Source organism: Staurois parvus, unplaced genomic scaffold, assembly GCF_062004578.1.
Source record: "Staurois parvus isolate SC_StPar_1 unplaced genomic scaffold, SC_StPar_1.0 ptg000206l, whole genome shotgun sequence".
NCBI lineage: Eukaryota > Metazoa > Chordata > Amphibia > Anura > Ranidae > Staurois > Staurois parvus.
Window position 1 is genome coordinate 1208352 of NW_028318002.1, and position 20590 is coordinate 1228941.

Below are 20590 nucleotides of genomic sequence, written 5' to 3' on the forward strand. Positions count from 1 at the left end.
TTTCCATTTCAACTGCTGACTATAGAGAGATTCATATTTTCTCCGATGCATCAGTTGAAGCTATTGCTGCCTATGGAAAGACCTAGAATTAATGGAGAATCACACTGTAGTTTTGTTCTAGGCAAGGCAAAACCAACTCCCAAACCTGTACATACCATATTGAGACTTGAACTCTGTGCGGCTGTGCTAGTGGTAGAAATTGCCAAAGTCATACGAAGTGATAAGGACACTAGAATTGATTCTTTCACCTTTTATACCGACAGTAAGGTAGTACTTGGTTATATATACAACCAAACAAAATAGTTTTACATGTATGTCAGCAACAGGGTAGAACGCGTAAAGTGGTTCTCTCTACCAAGTCAGTGGCATTGTTTCCACTGAACTCGACCCAGCTGACTGTGGGACCAGAGCTGTGTCATCAGCAGCTCTTCAGAATAGCTTATGGCTTTCGCCTCCAAGGTTTTTGTGTGAGAACTCCTACTCACTCCATACTGAAGACACCTATGGACTAGTAAGTCCTTAAGATTATTGTGACGATCGTGGCGTCAGACCCCAGCCCCTCTCATCAAACTCGTGACCAAAGGACTAGCCAATCTAAAACCGCACTGTCACATGCGTAACAATGCCATGCCCAGCTGCACTCTGCTCAAAGATTTTCCAGCTAATGGACCACAACCTGTGTGCCGGCAGCCTGGGAGCGATTGTTACTGGGTCAGGTTAATTACGCAATTAACCCTTCACACTGCCACCACCTCCTTTTTGTACAGAGAAAGAGGAAACTCGGCAATATCAGCAATAACACTATGATGTTTGAATAATTATTGCTATACCACTGTCACTGCAGGCAGAGATATACCGAAGTTTAAAACATACACACAGTAGCGCTTTTCAGAGGCAGGGATTCTTAGTTCACATTAAAGAGCTTTAGAAACAGTTCAACACTTTCAGAAAGTAAGATTTATTACTAAAAGGTCAAAAGGGTGCAATAAAAATATTTACAGAAAAAGATGTAGCCAATATATATAAATATACAGAAAACAATAGCACAGCAAAGAGATAACAGAAAGAAGTTTAGAGGGATAAAGTACTTGCCGTCCGCCTTGGGTTAAGCAGATCAGGTTTCAGAGCCAAAAGGGTCTTATCTCCCAAAGTTAGTTCCGATGTTAAAAAGGGAGATTCTTCAACTTTTTTCAACTCAGCTCAGCTTAGCTTTTTCTAGCGTTTGTGGCGGCAACCAGATGAGGAGTACAAAGACAAGTATGTCTTGCCTACAGTCAAGCATGGTGGTGGGAGTGTCATGGTCTGGGGCTGCATGAGTGCTGCCAGCACTGGGGAGCTACAGTTCATTGAGAGAACCATGAATGCCAATATGTATTGTGACATACTGAAGCAGAGCATGATCCCCTCCCTTCAGAGACTGGGCTGCAGGGGCGTATTACAACATAAGACCCCAAACACACCTCCAAGATGACCACTGCCTTGCTAAAGAAGCTGAGGGTAAAGGTGATGGAGTGGCCAAGCATGTCTGAAGACCTAAACCCTATTGAGCATCTGTTGGGCATCCTCAAATAGAAGGTGGAGGAGCGCAAGGTTTCTAACATCCACCAGCTCCATGATGTCATCATGGAGGAGTGGAAGAGGACTCCAGTGACAACCTGTGAAGCTCTGGTGAACTCTATGCCCAAGAGGGTTAAGGCAGTACTGGAAATTAATGGCGGCCGCACAAAATATCGATACTTTGGGCCCAGTTTGGACATTTTCACTTAGGGGTGTACTCACTTTTGTTGCCAGCAGTTTAGACATTAATGGCTGTGTGTTGAGTTATTTTGAGGGGACAGCAAATTTACACTGTTATACAAGCTGTACAATCACTACTTTATATTGTGGCAAAGTGTCATTTCCTCAGTGTTGTCACATGAAAAGATATAATAAAATATTTACAAAATGTGAGGGGTGAACTCACTTCTGTGAGATACTGTAAGAGTGATGTGGGCACTTTTTATACACGTTTTTTTAAATGTTTTAATAATTTGAAAGAGCATAAATTCATCTATACTATTTCTCCCAGGAAGACTATTATAAATGAAAATAATCCCTTCATTGCAGATTTATATTAGATACATTGCCAGTATGTTCTAATAAATCAATGTATGTCAGCATACAATTGTACATGAGTTAATAGGTTCTCCTGATACTAATATATTCCCTGGTACTTCCCTGAGGAAGTCATGTCTCAAACCTATCCTTTCTGGCAGGACCCCATATAAACAGTGGGTGAAGCTTAGTTGGTGAGGTTGGAGTGTAGAGCAGGTGTGTAGAAATGCTGTATTGTAAACCAAGCTGTGTACCCCATAAAAACCACTAAGGTGTCTTGGTGAGTGTCAAGCAACCAAGGCACATCACCCTCTAGAGCAGGGGTCTCCAAACTTTCTATACAGATTACTGTCCTTCAGGATTGGGGGGGGGGGGATGGAAGACTGTTGCCATTGGGAGTAGAAAATGCCCCATTATTGGTTTTAGTGAAAGGAATAGTGCTCCATCGATGGTGACATTGGGAGAAATAGTTCCAAATAATTTTAGTCAGTTGGAGGAATAGTGCCCCATGGGCCGGATAAAGGCAAGCAAAGGGCCACATCTGGCCTGAGGGCTTCAGTTTGGAGACCACTGCTCTAAAGGATAGAAGAACCTGTTATAACCAGTGGAACCTTACGGACAATGCTATGTATAAAACAAATATTTTGTAGAGCTGTGTAGATTTTTGTGATGTGGATATTTATACCAGTGGCCTTGCTTGCATTATATTGTTCCATATCTTTGGCAAGGATGTATTAGTGAGGCTCAGAATTTGGCATTACCTACAGAAGAAATGTCAGTATTGACCCATTAGAGCAATTAGCCTGGGCAGAGCACATAACACTGAAGAGAGGCAGTCCATTATCTCCAGCACTATTGCAGAAAGCTGTAAAGTCTAAGGCTTAGAGACTGCACAGAATGGATGTAACCACAATTTGCTATTACAGCGCAACATTTAGCCCTGGTTCACACTGATGAGGTGCGTAATTCATAGCATTTTCATTGCAAATTCTGCACCGCATCAGAATCACACCCCGTTCACCACTGTGGGGTGTATGTTAAGTTAACAACACCCCAAAAGTGGTCTGCAAAACGTGGTGCGATGTGCAGAGTTGGATCGCATAGGTGTGAATACCTATGCAATCCAATTCTAGTGTGGACCAAAAAAGGGTCCTGCACATTTTTGGCGCAGGTGCAATGCGATTAGAGCCATACATAATGTATGGCTCCAATCGCACTGCACACAAATTGCATGTGATTTGCACAGGAATGCGGTGCAGTTCCTGTGCAAATCACATGCGATGTACCGCACCGCACATATGTGAACCCAAGCTAAGACCCTGACAAACTCAGCACAAATACATTTAACATTTCCAGTCTGTGACCTGTGGTGTGTCAGAGCTCATTTCCTAAGGACAGATACCCTTTGATTCAAAAAATATAGCAGCACTAAAGAGGAAGTGCTTAGACTTTCATGTCCTGTTTTTTCTGTGTATTTCTCAAGTGCTGTAAAAAGCAGGCAAAACTTTGCAATACATATTTGCTACAAAATAAGGCAGAATGCTTAATTAAAGCTGGGAAATTAAAATGAGCATAAAACTGGAGTTGATGCCAGCTTCAACCCACATTTTTATAAATATTAAACAAGAATTCTGAGCGATAGCAGGGTGCTCTTAGTAAATTAACTTTCATCTCTTTTTTGCCTTTTTCATTTTTTTTTTTTGCACTGTTGTGCAGTATACCCATTGTACTCCCATAAACTCATGAACACTGATGCCAAAGGATTTGTAATTATGGCTTGGGCAGTTAAGGGATTTAGGCATCCCTGACAGACTGCACATCCAGGGCAGGTATTAATGGACTGATCACAGAATTTGGAGATGAATGAGCTTTACTGGCAAATCTCCTTGCAGCTTATTTATTCATTTCAGGTTTTTTTATAGTACTGTCAATTTACACAGCGCTTTACATATATATACTGTATTGTACATTCACATCAGTCCCAAACCCTCAAGGGGTGTGCAATCTGAGGTCCCTAACTTACATTCATACATACACATACTAATGCCAATTTATACAGGAGCCAATTAACCTACCAGCATGTCTTTGGAGTGTGGGAGGAAACTGGAGTATCTGGAGGAAACCCACGCAGGCACAGGGAGAACATACAAACTCCAGGCAGGTGGTGTCGTAGCTGGGATTCAAACCAACAACCACAGTACTACCAGGTGGAAGTGTTAACCATGTAGCCACTGTGCTGCCCATTCATATAGTAAGCTGAGGGCAGCTTCTCTTTGGCTGGTCTGGGGTCTGTACTGGAGGGAGGAGGTCTGTAACGGAGGGGGTTACTCTGTACTGGGGGAAGGGGGGGGTCTGCACTGTTGGGGAGGGAGGAGGTCTGTACTGGAGGTTGGGTATCAGGGACCCGCTGGCCATAGCGCAGCTGAAGCTCCAAGGCACACACAAATGTGCAGGCACGGTCCTGCGGATGCCCTTCCTTCTGTGCACAGGTGCATTCCCCACTGATACTGCTGCAAAGTGGCCTATATAAGTACGGCAGCTGCACTAGCTTGTTGCGGTCTGATCTGCAGCTGTAACCGTGTTCCTATATTTGCTTCTGGTGACTTCTGTGTTTGACTCGGCTTGTTCCAGACTATGCTTAAATGTTACTTGCCCTGACCTTTTCCCTGGACTTTGCTCTGTCTTCTGCTGATATGCCTGACTTTCTGTTGCTGACCTTTGCCAGTATCCAGGCCAGGGGCGGACTGACCATTTGGAAACTCGGGCACTGCCCGAGAGCCCGGGGTCAGTAGGGGGCCCCATGAGATGCCCCTGGTACCTTTTTCATAGGCTTTTTTGAGTTTGGGGAGGACACAGGGGCCCCATGATCCCCTATTACCCGGGGGCCCCATGAGTTGTCAGTCCGCCCCTGATCCAGGCCATTCTCTGCCTGGCGTCCATGCCTGTATCTGACTGTCCGTTGGTGACCAGTCTTGTCTGACCTTGCATACGGTTGTTCATCTGTCCTACTTGCACCCTGCATAGTTCCTCCTGGTTCTTCATCTGCTGCGGGTTGCCAGTCTCCCTGCACCTGCAATTAGCTGCTGTCTACCAAGCAACTGCTGCCTACTGCCTACCCAGCCCAGGGTCTGCTGTTCCTGTTGCATCCAGCCAACTCTGGTGACTCACCTACTAAGCACTTATGCAACCAGTGGAAGTCCATACAGGTACTCATAACTTGCCGCACTCTCGTGGCCACTGTCGATACATCAGTGATCTCCGAGTTGGGGCTGTGCGAGAGGCCTCCCCGTGCTCATCAGGCCTAGCTGCAAGGTACGTAACAGTGGGTCTGTACTGATGGGGAGGGAGGTTCTGTACTAGTAGGTAGGGAAGGGGATATATACTGGTGGGGAGGGAGAAGGTCTGTACTGGAAGGGGGTCTATACTGGTGGGGAAGGAGGAGGTCTATACTGAACAGGGGTTTGTACTGGTAGAGAGGGAGTAGATTACACTGGAAGGAGGGGGTCTGTACTGGTAGGGAGTGGAAAGGTATGTACTCGAGGGTCTCTACTAGTGGGGAGAAAGGAGGTCTTTATGGAAGAGGGGTCTCTACACCCGAGGGGAGGGTCTACATTGGTGGGGAGGGAGTCTGTATGGGAGCGGGACACTCTACTGGAGGGAAGATATCTGTTCTGGAGGGAACTTCTGAGCTGGAGGGAAATTTTGTACTTGTGGGGAGGAAGTGAGTCTCTACTGGGTGGGGGGGAGGGTCTGTACTTGTGGGGAGGAAGTGAGTCTGTTCTGGGGGAGGTAGGGTCTGTACTGATGAGGAGAGAAGAAGTCTGTACCGGAGGGGGTCTCTTCTAGGGGGGTCTCAACAGGAGGGGGGTTTATACTAGTTTGAGAGGGAGGGGTTCTATACTGAGTAATATATGGGAAGAGGGCATTCAGTTTACCAACTAAAAACAGGAGGAATTTTTACTACAATCTGGATCTTAGTTGAGATACATAGTCGAGCAGGAAGGAAACAATCTTCTTTGATAAATGTGCCTTACATTAAAGTGGAACTTTTTTTAAAAAATTGCTCTTTAGCAAGGAATATACATTCCACATTAATAATTATGCGACCAAAATTAGTGTGTGTTGTAAATTGCTTCTAGCATTTCTCCTGTTTCTTCCTGCAAGAGGCTGCCATTTTGCTGAAGCCCAGAGCCCCTGAGCAGCAGTAAATCCTTAGGCTGTCAGCAGATCGGCCTCTACATTTTCAGCACACTGCCAGAAAAATAGATTGGAACTGAGAATGTGGAGAGCAGGGTGGGACAGTGTATTACTAGATTTTGAACAGTATAGGCACTTATTTGTTAATGTTTTACAGAGCTGTACCTGCAAAAGGGGCCAGTCTGAAGTGATCTAGCAGGACTTATTTTTCTGACTATAGTCCCACTTTAAGGTGCACCTTGAAATTGAATAGCATAGTATACTTGCATAGAATACTGCATCGTATTTGATTATGTGGACTTTCCTTCATTCTGAACCTCTGAAAATACTACCGTAATGGTTGGACCCTGTCAACTGTATATTCTTGAAAGCAACGTTAGATTGTACGCCCCTTGAGGGTTAGGGACTGATGTGAATGTACAATATATATGTAAAGCGCTGCGTACATTGACAGCACTATATAAGTACCTGTAATACATAACATAATACTGTATTCACTGTTGAACAGAAGTACTGTACCTCTAGATATCACTAGCCAACTCCACCAGTGTGAATTCATTGTTATTGTAATGTTACACTTTTTATGAATAGTAATACTATGTTAATAAAATGACTTTGTAATGACTGAAATTAAATAATGTTTTTTTTTGCAAAAGTAAATCTTCAGTGCATGTAGACTTAAAAGTGTTATTATTTTAAAGGTGTAACAGTCCGGATTAAGAAGTCTTTCAAACGAAACAAAAGAAATAAATCTACAGTTGTCACAGAGTAAGTTCTCGAATTCATAAGGTAGTTCGCATTGTCACAATTTACTTGCACTGTAAACGTTTGTTTACAAACCTATGAACACCAATATACCAGTCTATAAGAAAGAGGTAAATCTATAAGAAAGAGGTTAATGTTCATGAACAATAGAACAGAAAGATAATAGGAAGGAGATATAAGCTGTTGTGAAGCACCATGGGAACTCTCAATAAATGATCCTCAGGAATGAACCCAAAGACAGGCTAGACAGGTGGGCAGAAAAAGAACTGGGAAGAAAAAGAAATCTATGATCCCATCTGACCTATGCGTTGGCATTAAATAATATCTAAAATCCAGCTCCACTTCTTGTACTAACATCGCCTGTATGTTTACCTACCTGCCAGGAAGAAAATGTTAAGGCGCATTTATATGTGTTCATATTAAATTATTCTGGCCATTGGAATGAATAAACACTCAAGTGCTAAATGTGCCTAGTGTTTAGGCACCCTTAGACGTGTTTCCACACTTTTAGGCACGTAACACTCCTCTTTTAATATGTCTATAAACGCCAATGAGTGCATAGGCTAACTCAGAGGTGCATTTACAGGCTGAAAGAAAACATCATCAACAACCTGTAAAAGCAGCATTTTAACACCCTGTGTGCATGGGACCTTAGAACTACTTACCAGTGTTGCTTATTCCTGCCCCCATGCCCCCAACAAAAGAAATAGATTTTCAATTTCACTCCACAATATTAGGCAAAATTGTATAGATTGATCTTATCTGGAAGGCTTCAAACATGTATGTCAAACTGTCGGCCCTCCAGCTGTTGCGAAACTACAAGTCCCATCATGCCTTTACCTTTGGGAGTCATACTTGTAATGTCAATCTTGTGATCCCTCATGGGACTTGTAGTTTGGCAACAACTGGAGGGCTGCCAGTTTGATAACTGTGAAAGGTTCCCAAGGAATCTGTGCAATGTTTCTACAGCCTATTCCATACACATACAACATGAAACCTACATTTGTATATAGGTTTATGTCCATTGTGTTAATTGCTTTGCAACATTGTTTTATATTGATGTGCTGTCAAAATATAATATAGCGTCCTATGATTCTTTAAATTTCTTGAGCTCTCCCACATAACATCCATGTGAGCTAATGACGTGGTCAGTACACAGCAGGCAGCCACATATACTTCCACTCCAAAGTTACTTAATGGACCACTTCCTCCTTTTTCACCCACTCTACAGTACTGCGTGTTATGCACACTCACAATGAGAAGAAAGTAATGTAATTTTCCAATCAGTTTTTAAAGCATTCCACCCATGTTATGAGGAAGTATACTCTACAAACATATGACTCTCTAGCAATCCTTTGGTGTTTAGAATACTAAGAATAATAAAAAACAACAGTTAACAATGTGACTTAAAGCAAACCTATCTCCAACCCTCATAAAAATAAATACCTTCCCTACTGTGTTCTATGTACCGTATAAAATGTGGGAATACACAAAATTCCCTCTTCCCTCCCTAATTCACCACTTGGTGCCTTCATGGCCAATTACCAGGCCTGAATGCTGTCACATGGGAGTTGTATAAAAGCGGTGAACCTGAGGTATATCTATTAGATGCCAGACATCCCTAAAATGCAAAATTGTATAGAAGAAAACAACCCCCCTGAATGGGACTTTATAGGCATCACCAGAATACATAAACGTTACATCAATTTTTATTAGACATAGATGAGTGAAAGCCATAAAATATTGAGTAGACAGTATTACCTTCAATATGTACAGTGATACCATATAGAATTTATGTTGACATAACAGAGTTCCTGGATATCATCCAACACATTTCAGAGTAAGTTTACTCCTTCTTCAGGGTAAAAAAAACTCTGTACATAAGACATGTGGCCTTTAAGGACTGAAACATATGTATTACAATCATACAATAATTATAATGAAAATTGTAGACAATATCAATATATAAATGTAAAAATCGTGATACTCACAGCATGCTGTGATAGAGACCGAATGAAAAGTATCAATGATTGAAATTCCGCCATATTAAAAACATTTTATGTGTGACCAATTCCATAACTCCTCTGCAGATCGCATACAGACAAGTTCTTGTCTGGATGCGGTCTGGGGAGGAGTTATGGACTTGGTGTGTTTTTAAGCTCCTAAAAGCTATTATCAGCTAATTTATTCTGCTTCTAGAAGCTAAATAGTGTTATCCTATGTGTCCATGCACACTACTTTACTACTTTACTAAAAACTAGAGTTTTTTGGAGTGTTTTTCTAGCTGAAAAAATACTAAATGCTCCTCAATATTCCTAAACGCTGCTAAATGCTGCTAAAATGCTCCTAACAGCTTTTTCCTAGCTTATTTTTTCCTCTACATGTACTGTAAAAGGCTAATAAAGTGCTAACACTCCTTAACGCTGCTAAAAAACACTATTACCAGCATTTTTTATCCAGCATTTTTTTAGCTAAAAAAAAAACCCGCTAGTGTGCATGGATCCTTAAAGTGGTTGTAAACTTCAGACATGAAATATTAACAAAACATATCCCTCTATAGTGTGTAGTTGTCTCAATCCAGAGCTCTAAGTGTCATTTCTGAAGATTGCTGTGATATACCGGCCTCCTGGATCCATACCCCGCTGCCTGGAAGACTTCTCCTCCTGGCTACCCTTCTTCCTCTCCTCTGAGCTACCCACTATCATCCTTGGGGATTTCAACATCCCTGTCAACCTCGACAACCCGGACACAGCCCGTCTCCTCCACTTAACCTCCTCCTTTGCACTTGCACAGTGCATACAATCCACCACCCACTCCGACGGTAATATCCTTGATCTTGTCTTCTCCAACCGCTGCGCTCCCCACAACCTCACTAACACCCCCTTCCCTCTCTCTGACCACAACCTGATTACCTTCTCTATCTCCTCATCCTCCAACGCCTACCCCTCCAAATGTCACACTACTACCAGCCGTAACCTCCGCAACCTTAACCCTGCCTCCCTCCACTCCGCAGTTGATCAACTCCATGACCGCATCCTCCCCCTGTCCTGCCCCGACTTGGCTATGACCGCCTACAACAATGCGCTGTCAACAGCCCTTGACTCACTAGCGCCTTTAACCACACGCAACATCAGACCCCGACCGCTCCAGCCCTGGCAGACTGATCACACCAAAACCCTCAAACGACACAGTCGTGCCCTGGAGCGACTATGGCGCAAAACCAAATCCCAACAAGCCTTCACCCGATACAAATCTGCCTTCCACACCTACACCTCCTCCCTCCATACTGCCAAACAAGCCTACTTCCTGACCCTCATCAAGGCCCTCTCCTCCAATCCTCGCCGACTCTTCTCCACCTTCAACTCTCTACTCTCGCCACCCCCACCTCCACCCAGCACCTCACTCACTGCCCTTGAGATTGCCAATCACTTCAAAAACAAGATTGACACAATTCGCAAGGACATTGCCGCAACTCACACGCCTTCTCAACCCGTCCCCTCTCACACAGCTACCCCCTCATCCCCCCTCCCCCTCGACATAACCCACAGGGACTTCGTCGCTGCTCAAACTCCCTCCAACCCCCTTCCCCCTCACTCAGCTACCCCCTCTACACCCCTCTCCCACGGCCCCACCACTGCTCTGACCTCCTCTCCCACCCCACCCTACATTCCTCATACTGAAGCTCCCCCAACACACCGCTCCTTTGACCTTACTACCATCGAAGAAGTCTCCAAGATCCTCTCTGATGCCCGCCTCACCACCTGCCCCCTTGACCCTATCCCCTCACAACTCCTACAACCTCCCTCCCCCTCCATCCTACGCTCCCTCACCCACATCTTCAATCTCTCCCTCTCCTCCGGCACTTTCCCTTCCCCTCTGAAACATGCACACATCACCCCCATACTTAAAAAGCCCTCCCTGGACCCCAATGACCCGAACAACCTCATACCCATCTCCCTGCTCCCATTTACATCTAAACTCCTCGAGCGCCTAGTCTACGCCCGCCTATGCTCTCACCTCAACGACAACAACCTCCTCGATCCCCTACAGTCCGGCTTCCGTCCCCTACACTCCACCGAAACTGCCTTACTCAAACTCTCCAACGACCTGCTAACCGCCAAAGCTAATGGCCACTATTCAGTGCTCCTACTCCTTGACCTCTCTGCGGCCTTTGACACAGTCGACCACCCCCTCCTCCTCAAAAAACTACACTCCCTCGGCCTCAGAGATTCTGCTCTCTCCTGGCTCTCATCCTACCTGTCACAACGCTCTTTCAGCGTTACCTATAATGCCACCACCTCCCTCTCACTCCCCCTCTCTGTTGGGGTCCCTCAAGGCTCTGTCCTCGGGCCCCTTCTCTTCTCCATCTACACCTCCTCCCTTGGCCAACTCATACACTCTCACGGCTTCAACTACCACCTCTATGCCGATGACACACAAATCTATCTCTCAACCCCCCACCTCACCCCCTCGGTCTCCGCCCGAATCACACACCTGTTGAGCGACATATCAGACTGGATGTCGCTCCACTTCCTTAAACTGAACCTCTCCAAAACCGAGTTTCTTGTCTTCCCTCCAGCCCGGACACCACCCCCCATTGACTTCTCCATCATGTCCAACAACGCCACCATCAAACCCGCCCCGCAGGCCAGAGTACTTGGTGTCATTTCGGACTCCAACCTATCCTTCCAGCCCCAAGTCCACTCTTTAACAAACTCGTGCAGACTCCACCTCCGCAACATCGCCAAAATCCGCACGTTCCTAACTCCAGAAACCACTAAACAGCTCATCCACTCCCTCATCATATCACGACTCGACTACTGCAACTCCCTCCTCACTGGCCTGCCTCGCCGCTGGCTATCCCCGCTTCAGTCCATCCTGAATACGGCTGCCAGACTCATTCACCTTTCCAACCGCTCTGTTTCCGCCACCCCCCTCTGCCAATCCCTCCACTGGCTTCCGATTGCGCAACGGATCAAATTCAAAATCCTAACGCTGACGTACAAAGCTGTCCACCATACTGCCCCAAACTACATCACTGACCTAATATCCAAGTACCGCCCAGCACGCACACTCCGCTCCTCACAGGACCTCCTTCTCTCTAGTTCCCTGGTCTCCTCCTCCCATGCCCGCCTCCAGGACTTCTCCAGGGTGTCACCCATCCTCTGGAACTCCCTGCCCCAACCCATCAGATTATCACCTACTCTCTTCTCCTTTAGGCGCACCCTGAAAACCCATCTCTTCAGGGAAGCCTACCCCGCCCCCTGCTAACTTGCTGACCTCCTCCACTCTTCCTACCACTCCATCCCCCACAGCTATCTCCTCCTGTGCCACCATCCCCTCCCTCCTAGATTGTAAGCTTGAAAGAGCAGGGCCCTCGATCCCCTCATGTTTTGCATTGTATTGGTATTGTTCTGTCACATGTTCTGTCCCCCTTTGTAATGTACAGCGCTGAGCGAACTATTGGCGCTTTATAAATACTGTATAATAATAATAATAATTTCTGTCTGCTGCTTTGTTCCTCTGCTATCTGAATCACTTCTGACAAGTTTTACTGACACCAAGAGAAAAATGGCGAGAGGAGGGAGTTTCAGCACACAGCCTATGATTGGCAGCATCAGCTCTGTTCCTGTGTGTTGCGTGAAGGGGGGTTTGTCCCTTCCCTCCAATCAGTTCTCAGATCTCTCCTCATTAAGCTCTGCCATGTATAATTTCAGATCTCAATCCCCTTTTTTTCCTGACACCTCAGACAAGCTTTATAAATTGTGGAATTTGAACAGATGTAGAGGAGAGAGGGCTATAGATAAACAGGTACAAATTATGTAGGAAGATTTGTTTCATCTCTGTGTATCACCTGATGCCAGCCACTTCACTAGGTATATGTAAGGGTTTACAAACACTTTAAGAAAACTACCATCAGAAAACTGTCATTAGGTCTTTATTAAATTCCCCATAATGTGATTTATACTTAAATGTTTGGGATTTCTCAGAGATAAAATGGGATTTAGCTCAACGGGAAAGTTAGAAATAAGAATTTGACTGTTGCTAAAGTTCTCATCACCTTCTCCCATTTCCGTATGCAGTCATACACACTTTACTGATTACAAGTTCCCAGCTGTAATTGAATTGCCTGGAAATGTACCAATGCAGATTATAAAAGAAAAGAATAGACTTACAAGATTGAAAGAATTCTGAATAACATCCATTTTGTACCATATAGTTGTTGTTTTTTTTTTAACTTAACCCTCTTTGAAAACCTAGACATCTTGGAAAGGGTGCAAGGCTGCTGAAAAGAGACACAAGCTTTTGAATATATTCTATCCTGCTGAAAATACTGTTTGATAAATTATTGAAACCATGTTTTACTTCTTTTCAGAAACAGCATATATCACTCATCAGGGCCATCTAAAGTCAAATTACCAAATCGGACAGAAAGAGACCTTGGTAAATATGTTTTATTGGATGCTGTGCTACAACTCATATAACACCTGCTCTTTTAAAAAGAAAATCAATGTTTAACATTAAAGCTGTATTTAATTTGGGCCACTGGTGTGTTGGAAATGTGAAAAATAAGATTGTATAAGAAAATCAATTTAATTGAAAATATTCTCAGATATCTGTTTTTGTTTTGTTTTCAGTCCTAACACCCCAGTTGTTGCTTTTTTCATAAGAAATGAATGAATGCATGTCCTTTTTACCTTTCAGTGATAAAGATGTTTAGGTCTTTACATCTTTAGGACAAAGATTAAGTGCAGTAGACAGGGTGGAATTTGGATGTATTTGATCATCTACTTGTTCATTGCTCTAAAGCACACACTTTTTTTCTTCACCAGACATTTCTGAAAATCCCATTACAGTATTGCCACCTAAAATGTATGCTATGATACAAAAGCAGCCTCCACAGTTGCCTCCACGGAGCTTATGTGAGTAGTAATATATTTGATTTTTGGGGAGTTGTACAACAGTATCAGTCTGAAAATATACTTTTTTTGTGTTTGTTACAGATCCTAACCATTATGCCGAGAAAGAAAATACAAAGTTAGATATACTTAACTCAAATGACAGATACTCCTATGCATCCTATGATTCTGTAGGCAGCATTTCAGAAGTTAATTATTCTAATGCAGCTTCAGCAGGTAAGAAATTCAAGAGCCTACGTGAAGGGGGACTGTTGTTTTTAAATGCATTTTAGATAAAACTGGACATGCATGACAGGCAGGAAACTAGCATTTTCAGAAGGGGTCCACATAAGCATTTCAGTACTTTGCTCTTGATATAAACATCATTTCAAATGTCTGTTAATATATTAGCCTTATAAGCCTTGTTTTGTGTATTGCTTGTAGTTATGTATGTATATTTATTAATGGGTCAATTGTAAAGAGTGCAAAATTTAAATATTAGATTCGAACAAATGCTGGCAGCGCAAAACCTACTAACCCTGTATCTTATATCTTCTGAGAACTTAGGTGCTAAATCTTTCCATCAGACTCCCTAGCTCAGCTTACACTTTCCTCATTCCTATTGTTGCATTCACTGTACAAATAAATTACATAGAACATAGTCCTTGTAATAAATGCAGAAGGTAGGAGGCCCTGGGAAATAGCTACCAATATCTAAATTCCAGTTGGTATTTGGTAGGTGACTCAGCTTGTAAACCTCTTTTGACCCCTTAGTCAAATTTTTCTTCACAAAGTGACAGAATCATATGATTTATTAATGGAGAAGTACAGCCAAAACTCATTTGGCTGTACTTTTCCTGGAGATCACAGGAGTGTAGTTCATTCTGCACTCCTGTGGCCCCTTTTCAGCTGACAGTGGGCCAGGGGCGGACTGACCATTTGGAAACTCGGGCACTGCCCGAGGGCCCAGGGTCAGTAGAGGGCCCCATGAGATGCCCCTGGTACCTTTTTCATAGGCTTTTTTTGAGTTTGGGCAAGGACACAGGGGCCCCATGATCCCCTTATTGCCCGGGGGCCCCATGAGTTGTCAGTCCGCCCCTGCAGCGGGCTAAATTCTGCTGTTGGCCGACGCCACTCAGCAGGCCCAGACTGGGGAAAGATCCCACCTTTAAAGTTGGGATCCACCCAGATGTTTGGACTGGAACCTGGCTCAGCCTCTTAGTGATCCGTTGAGATCCTGAGCCCGCCGCTCCCTCCCTCTGCACAGCCCAGCACTCCAGTGGGGGTGCAGAGCAGACAGCCATGACTAACAGTCACCAACTCTGTGCTCACGGAGCACCATGAACTGAGAGATGTGTTTAATCACTCAGTTCTCAATCTTAGAGCTGGTGGGAAATGCATGCAGCATTGGACCAATGCTGCATCCACCTAGGTAAGTATGATTTCTAAAAAAAAAAAGTCTAAACTTCTCTTTTAAGTGATATAACACAGCAAGCTAGTATAACAGAACAAGTTATGGTGATAAGGTACTGAACCAAATAATAAGCCCTCCATCCAAATCATTGTATAGCAGAGTAGATAAGAGGATTTTACTCATTTCAGGACAGTGGGCAGAAGCATGCAAATCATTTTAATTATGCCCCAACAGCCAAAAGCACATCTAGACCCACTACTCTATAGTGCAAACATAGCCTAGTATTATAGAGCCATTTATTCCAAACGGTATAAAACCATGTGTCAGACCTTGAGGAAGGCAATAAAATAGCTACCACATAAAAGCTTTCAGTATATTACAATATACGTTCACTATAAAGCAAAAAAAAAGCCTACAATAATTTTTTCAATATTTAGCCAGAGAAACTGTAACAGTTCGAGAATGAACCATATCTTTCCTCTGGGCAATCTTCTGTAACTTATAGCCTAGTACGCATTTAGGGCAAAACACTTTTCCGCTTGGGCAATGACACAAATTATATTGAATTAATTGTTTGGAGCTGATATGAAAAACATGACAATCTTAATTTTCATCTTATATTTTCATTTGCAGCCAATTATTCATTATGAAAAATTAATATTTCTTTAGGTTGTTGACTTTAAGTCATTGTAGCCGTATTAGTGCATTTGCGTCAGCAACAATTGAGTACTGTCCGTGATACTTTTTTTATTTGCACTAACATACAATTTTGAGGACAAGCTTTTGGGGAGTGTCTCCTTCTTCAAGGTCCAAGCAGTACACTGCTTGGACCTTGAAGAAGGGGACACTCCCCGAAATCTTGTCCTCAAAATTGTTTGTTAGTGCAAATAAAAAAAGTATCACGGACAGTACTCAATTGTTTCTGACTTTAAGTCAAGAACCTCAAGAAAGCCTGCAGTTAAGCTACCAAGTACAGCTACACAATATATGTATAAATGTACACTATATTGCCAAAAGTATTGGGACAACCCTATAAAAAAATTTGATTCAGATGTTCTAATCACCTCCATGGCCACAGGTGTATAAAATCAAGCACCTAGGCATGCAGACTGCTTCTACAAACATTTGTGAAAGAATAGGTCGCTCTCAGGATCTTAGTGAATTCAAGCGTGATACCATAATAGGTTGCCACCTGTGCAATAAGTCCATCCATGAAATTTTCCATGAAGTGATAGGCCACGTAAAATGACAGAGCGGGGTCAGCGCATGCTGAAATGCACAGTGCGCAGAAGTCACCAATTGTCTGCAGAGTCAATAGCTAAAGACCTCCAAACTTCATGTGGCCTTCAGATTAGCACAACAGTGCATAGAGAGCTTCATGTAATGGGTTTCCACGGCTGAGCAGCTGCAGTCAAGCCTTACATCACCAAGTGAAATGCAAAGCGTCGGATGCTGTGGTGTAAAGCACACCGACACTGGACTCTAGAGCAGTGTAGACGTGTTCTTTGGAGTGACCAATCACGCTTCCCTGTCTGGCAATCCGATGGGTGTGTCTGGCTTTGGCAGTTGACAGGAGAATGGTACTTGCCTGACTGCATTGTGCCAAATGTAAAGTTTGGTGGAGGGGGGATTATGATGTGGGGTTGTTTTTCAGGGATTGGGCTTGGCCCCTAAGTTCCAGTGAAGGGAACTCTTAAGGTGAAAGCATACCAAGACATTTTGGAAAATGTTATGCTCTCAACTTTGTGGGGAAAGTTTAGGGATGGCCCCTTCCTGTTCCACCTTGACTGTGCACCACTGCACAAAGCAAGGCCCATAAAGACATGGATGAGCAAGTTTGGGGCGGAAGAACTTGACTGGCCTGCACAGAGTCCTGACCTCAAACCGATAGAACACCTTTGGGATGACTTAGAGTGGAGACTGAGAGCCACGCCTTCTTGTCCGACATCATTGCCTGACCTCACAATTGCGTTTCTGGAAGAATGGTCAAACATTCCCATAGACACACTCCTAAACCTTGTGGTCAGTCTTCCCAGAAGAGCTGAAGCTGTTATAGCTGCAAAGGGTGGGCCAACTCAATAATGAACCCTACGGACTAAGACTGGGATGTCATTAAAGTTCATGTGCGTGTAAAGGCAGGCGTCCCAATACTTTTGGCAATATAGTGTATGTATGCTGTGAATACAAAAGCCTGTAAAATACAGCAGATATGTTATAAAATAAAAAGGTTTTACTCATTTTAGTTTAAAGTAAGGATTTTTTTTAGAAAAAAATTTGGTCTGTATTTGTGGTCTTCTAGACACATAAACTGTCTGCCATGTGACAACATTTAGGCCTGATGATTGAGGACCCAAGCACTACACTGCATGTATGAATGGAAAAATCCCAGATGCAAAAATATAAGGATGTAACTAGACTGGAGTAGAGTGATCACAGCTGGTTTAGGTCACTGTTAGTTGCATAACAAGTTTGACATATACTGTAAAGGTCAGCTGTAAAATGACTGTTGTCCTGCTATTGACATGAAGGGCCTGTTGCTGTTTTTTTTCTTTACCTCTATCAAAGAAAGATAGAAAACATCAGTTTTAATTGACCCTAAAGCATAATAGTTTCCAAGTAAATAAGTGAGGGCACATAAAACCATAGAGAGCAGAAACAAGAAACATTGGGGAAATGAGATTGGTAGCCACACACAGAGCTTTTTTTCAGCCAGAACGTGGGGTAACGAAGTTCCGGCACCTCCAGCACTGAAAGTATGTAATAGCAAGGGGTGCTGGAGTGAGCTGGAGGGTCTGTTGATGCTGGCTGCTTGGGGATCTGTTGTTGCTGGAGGGAATCTGTTGTTGCTGGTGGGGATCTGTTATTGCTAGGGGGTCTTATGTTTCTGGGGGCTCATTTGTTGCCGGGAGGGATCTGTTGTTGAGGGAGGAGTCTTATTGCTGGCTGGAGGTCTGTTGTTGCTGCCGAGGTTCTATTGTTGCTGGTGTGGATCTATTGTTGCTGAGGAGACTATTGTTGTTGTTGTTCCTGGCTGCAGGGAATCTATTTTACTGCTTTGTTTGTTATCATTAATAATTTCCATACAAATTACTTAGCACCACAAAATTATTCTTAGTTCTGTATTATATAAAAGGGGCTATGCTGGGTGGTGGGTAGAGTGTTGAACCAAGGGGCGGTGCTCAGAGGTGGGTAGCGGGTGGAAACAAGGGTGACTCAGAAGAAGGGAGTTCCTGCACCTATTCTCTAACAAAAAAATCCCTGGCATACATATATGTCAGTATCATGTGCAAAGAATTGACAGTGGAATAAAAAAAAACATCTAACGAAAAATTTGGTCTATAATAAACATTACTGTACAAAGATAGCACAGGATTTGGATGTATTTCATCAAATACCGGTCCATTTCTCTAAGGTATGCTTTTTGTAATCTTCACCAGGTATTTCTGCAAATCCCATTAAAGTCTTGCCATTTAAAACAAATGCTGTTGTACACATGGGGCCTCCACGGGTGCCTCCATGGGGCTTATGTGAGTATTAATATATATGATTTTTGAGGGTTAATACAGCAGTGTCAGCATGCATACATAATTTCTTTGTGTTTATTACAGATCCTGAATATTATGCCAAGAAAGAAAATAAAAATTCAAATATACCTAACCCAAATGACAGATATTCCTATGCATCCTATGATTCTGTAGGCAGCATTTCAGACTATTCTACTAACTATTCTGATGCAGAAGGTAAGAAACTCAAAGAGCCTATGTTAAAGGGGAACTTTAGTTTTTACCAGATTAAAGAGATCCACTTAAAGGAACCCTATACTGAGAAAAATATACAGTAAGTGATGACATTGTTGGCAATCCTTTGAAAAAGATAGTTATTGCTTTTCATTACTTTTGACTTTAGCCACTTGCCTACCGAGCACGTTTACCCTCTTTGTACCGATGGGCAGCACTGTTGAGTGCTGATGGGCAGCACTGTTGGGCACTGATGGGCACTTTTGGGGCTATACTGATAATCAGGGCACTGATAATCAGTGTCCTGATTGTCAGTGTAGATGAATCCTTTCACAGTTGCCAGTTATCGGCAGTACTTTTCTCATGCTGTGACAGTGTGAGAAAAGTAATGTCGTTACCGGCAAGCAGGGGCGGACTGACAACTCATGGGGTCCCCGGGCAATAGGGGATCATGGGGCCCCTGTGTCCTTGCCCAAACTCAAAAAAGCCTATGAAAAAGGTACCAGGGGCATCTCTTGGGGCCCCCTACTGACCCCGGGCCCTCGGGCAGTGCCCGAGTTTCCAAATGGTTAGTCCGCCCCTGCCGGCAAGTGTATTTATATTGTGATCAGTTGAGATTGGACACAGCTGATAACATGGCAAAAGGCCACTGTGATTGGCCCTTTACTGTGTCATTTATCAGCTGTGTCCAATCATAGACTGCACCAGGTGTGTGCCGCTTAAGACACCCTCCAAGAACTGGACATCTGTGCTGTAGCTGTCATTGGCTATAGCACTGTCAAGAAGTGGTTAAACAAGAAGGAACAAGTTTAGTCTTAATTCCTAGCCTACATATTTGTTCCTGGCCAGTGAACCAGAACTACTGAAGACATTTGACAAGCATGACAGGCAGGAAACTAGCATTTCAGGAGAGATCACCAGTGAAATCCCACAAAACCATTTCAGTAAAGCTTTTTCTATGTTTGTTAATGTATTAAAAACCTTGTTTCCTGTAATATTTCTAATTTTGTATGAACATTTAGTATGTAGTATATTGTGTGTAATACTTAAAACTGAAATTTCATGTGAAAATGCTGGCAGTTCAATTCCTACTCGGCTTCTATCTTATATAACTTAATGTAGAACTATAGGCAAAACATGTTTTTTTTTCATTCACTTCAGGGTTATATCACAATCGTCAGTCAATTGCCCTCTAAAAGCACCAAAATCCACCATAGATTGCTTTTCCAAGGGGCGCAAGGGCTGCCACAAGTGTGAACAAGCCCTTACAAAGAACACCATCCACAGATTGTGTCGTGATTAAAACCCTGGCTAAGGGGGATAATAGAGACCCATAGTGTGGCTTTAGTGGTTTGCATTAAAAACATTAGCTTTAACTCAAGCTTGTATTTATACATGCAATATTGTGAATGCTGGAGTTACTTAAACTGTCACTTGACAATCCCTTTTCGGAAAGGGCATATCATTGTTTTTATCAATGATTT

At 43.3% G+C, this 20590-nt stretch overlaps 1 protein-coding gene across 2 annotated transcripts in view; it reads left to right on the plus strand.

Annotated features, from left to right (window-relative positions):
- Positions 1–20590, plus strand: part of SCIMP (SLP adaptor and CSK interacting membrane protein) — a 36230-nt gene that overhangs the window by 8725 nt on the left and 6915 nt on the right. For both annotated transcript variants that reach the window (XM_089678531.1, XM_089678530.1), the window contains exons 3-8: positions 6993–7059; positions 13433–13500; positions 13890–13979; positions 14061–14192; positions 18807–18896; positions 18978–19109. In XM_089678531.1, coding sequence (XP_089534657.1) covers positions 6993–7059; positions 13433–13500; positions 13890–13979; positions 14061–14192; positions 18807–18896; positions 18978–19109 — 579 coding nt within the window. The remainder of the gene's footprint in view (positions 1–6992; positions 7060–13432; positions 13501–13889; positions 13980–14060; positions 14193–18806; positions 18897–18977; positions 19110–20590) is intronic.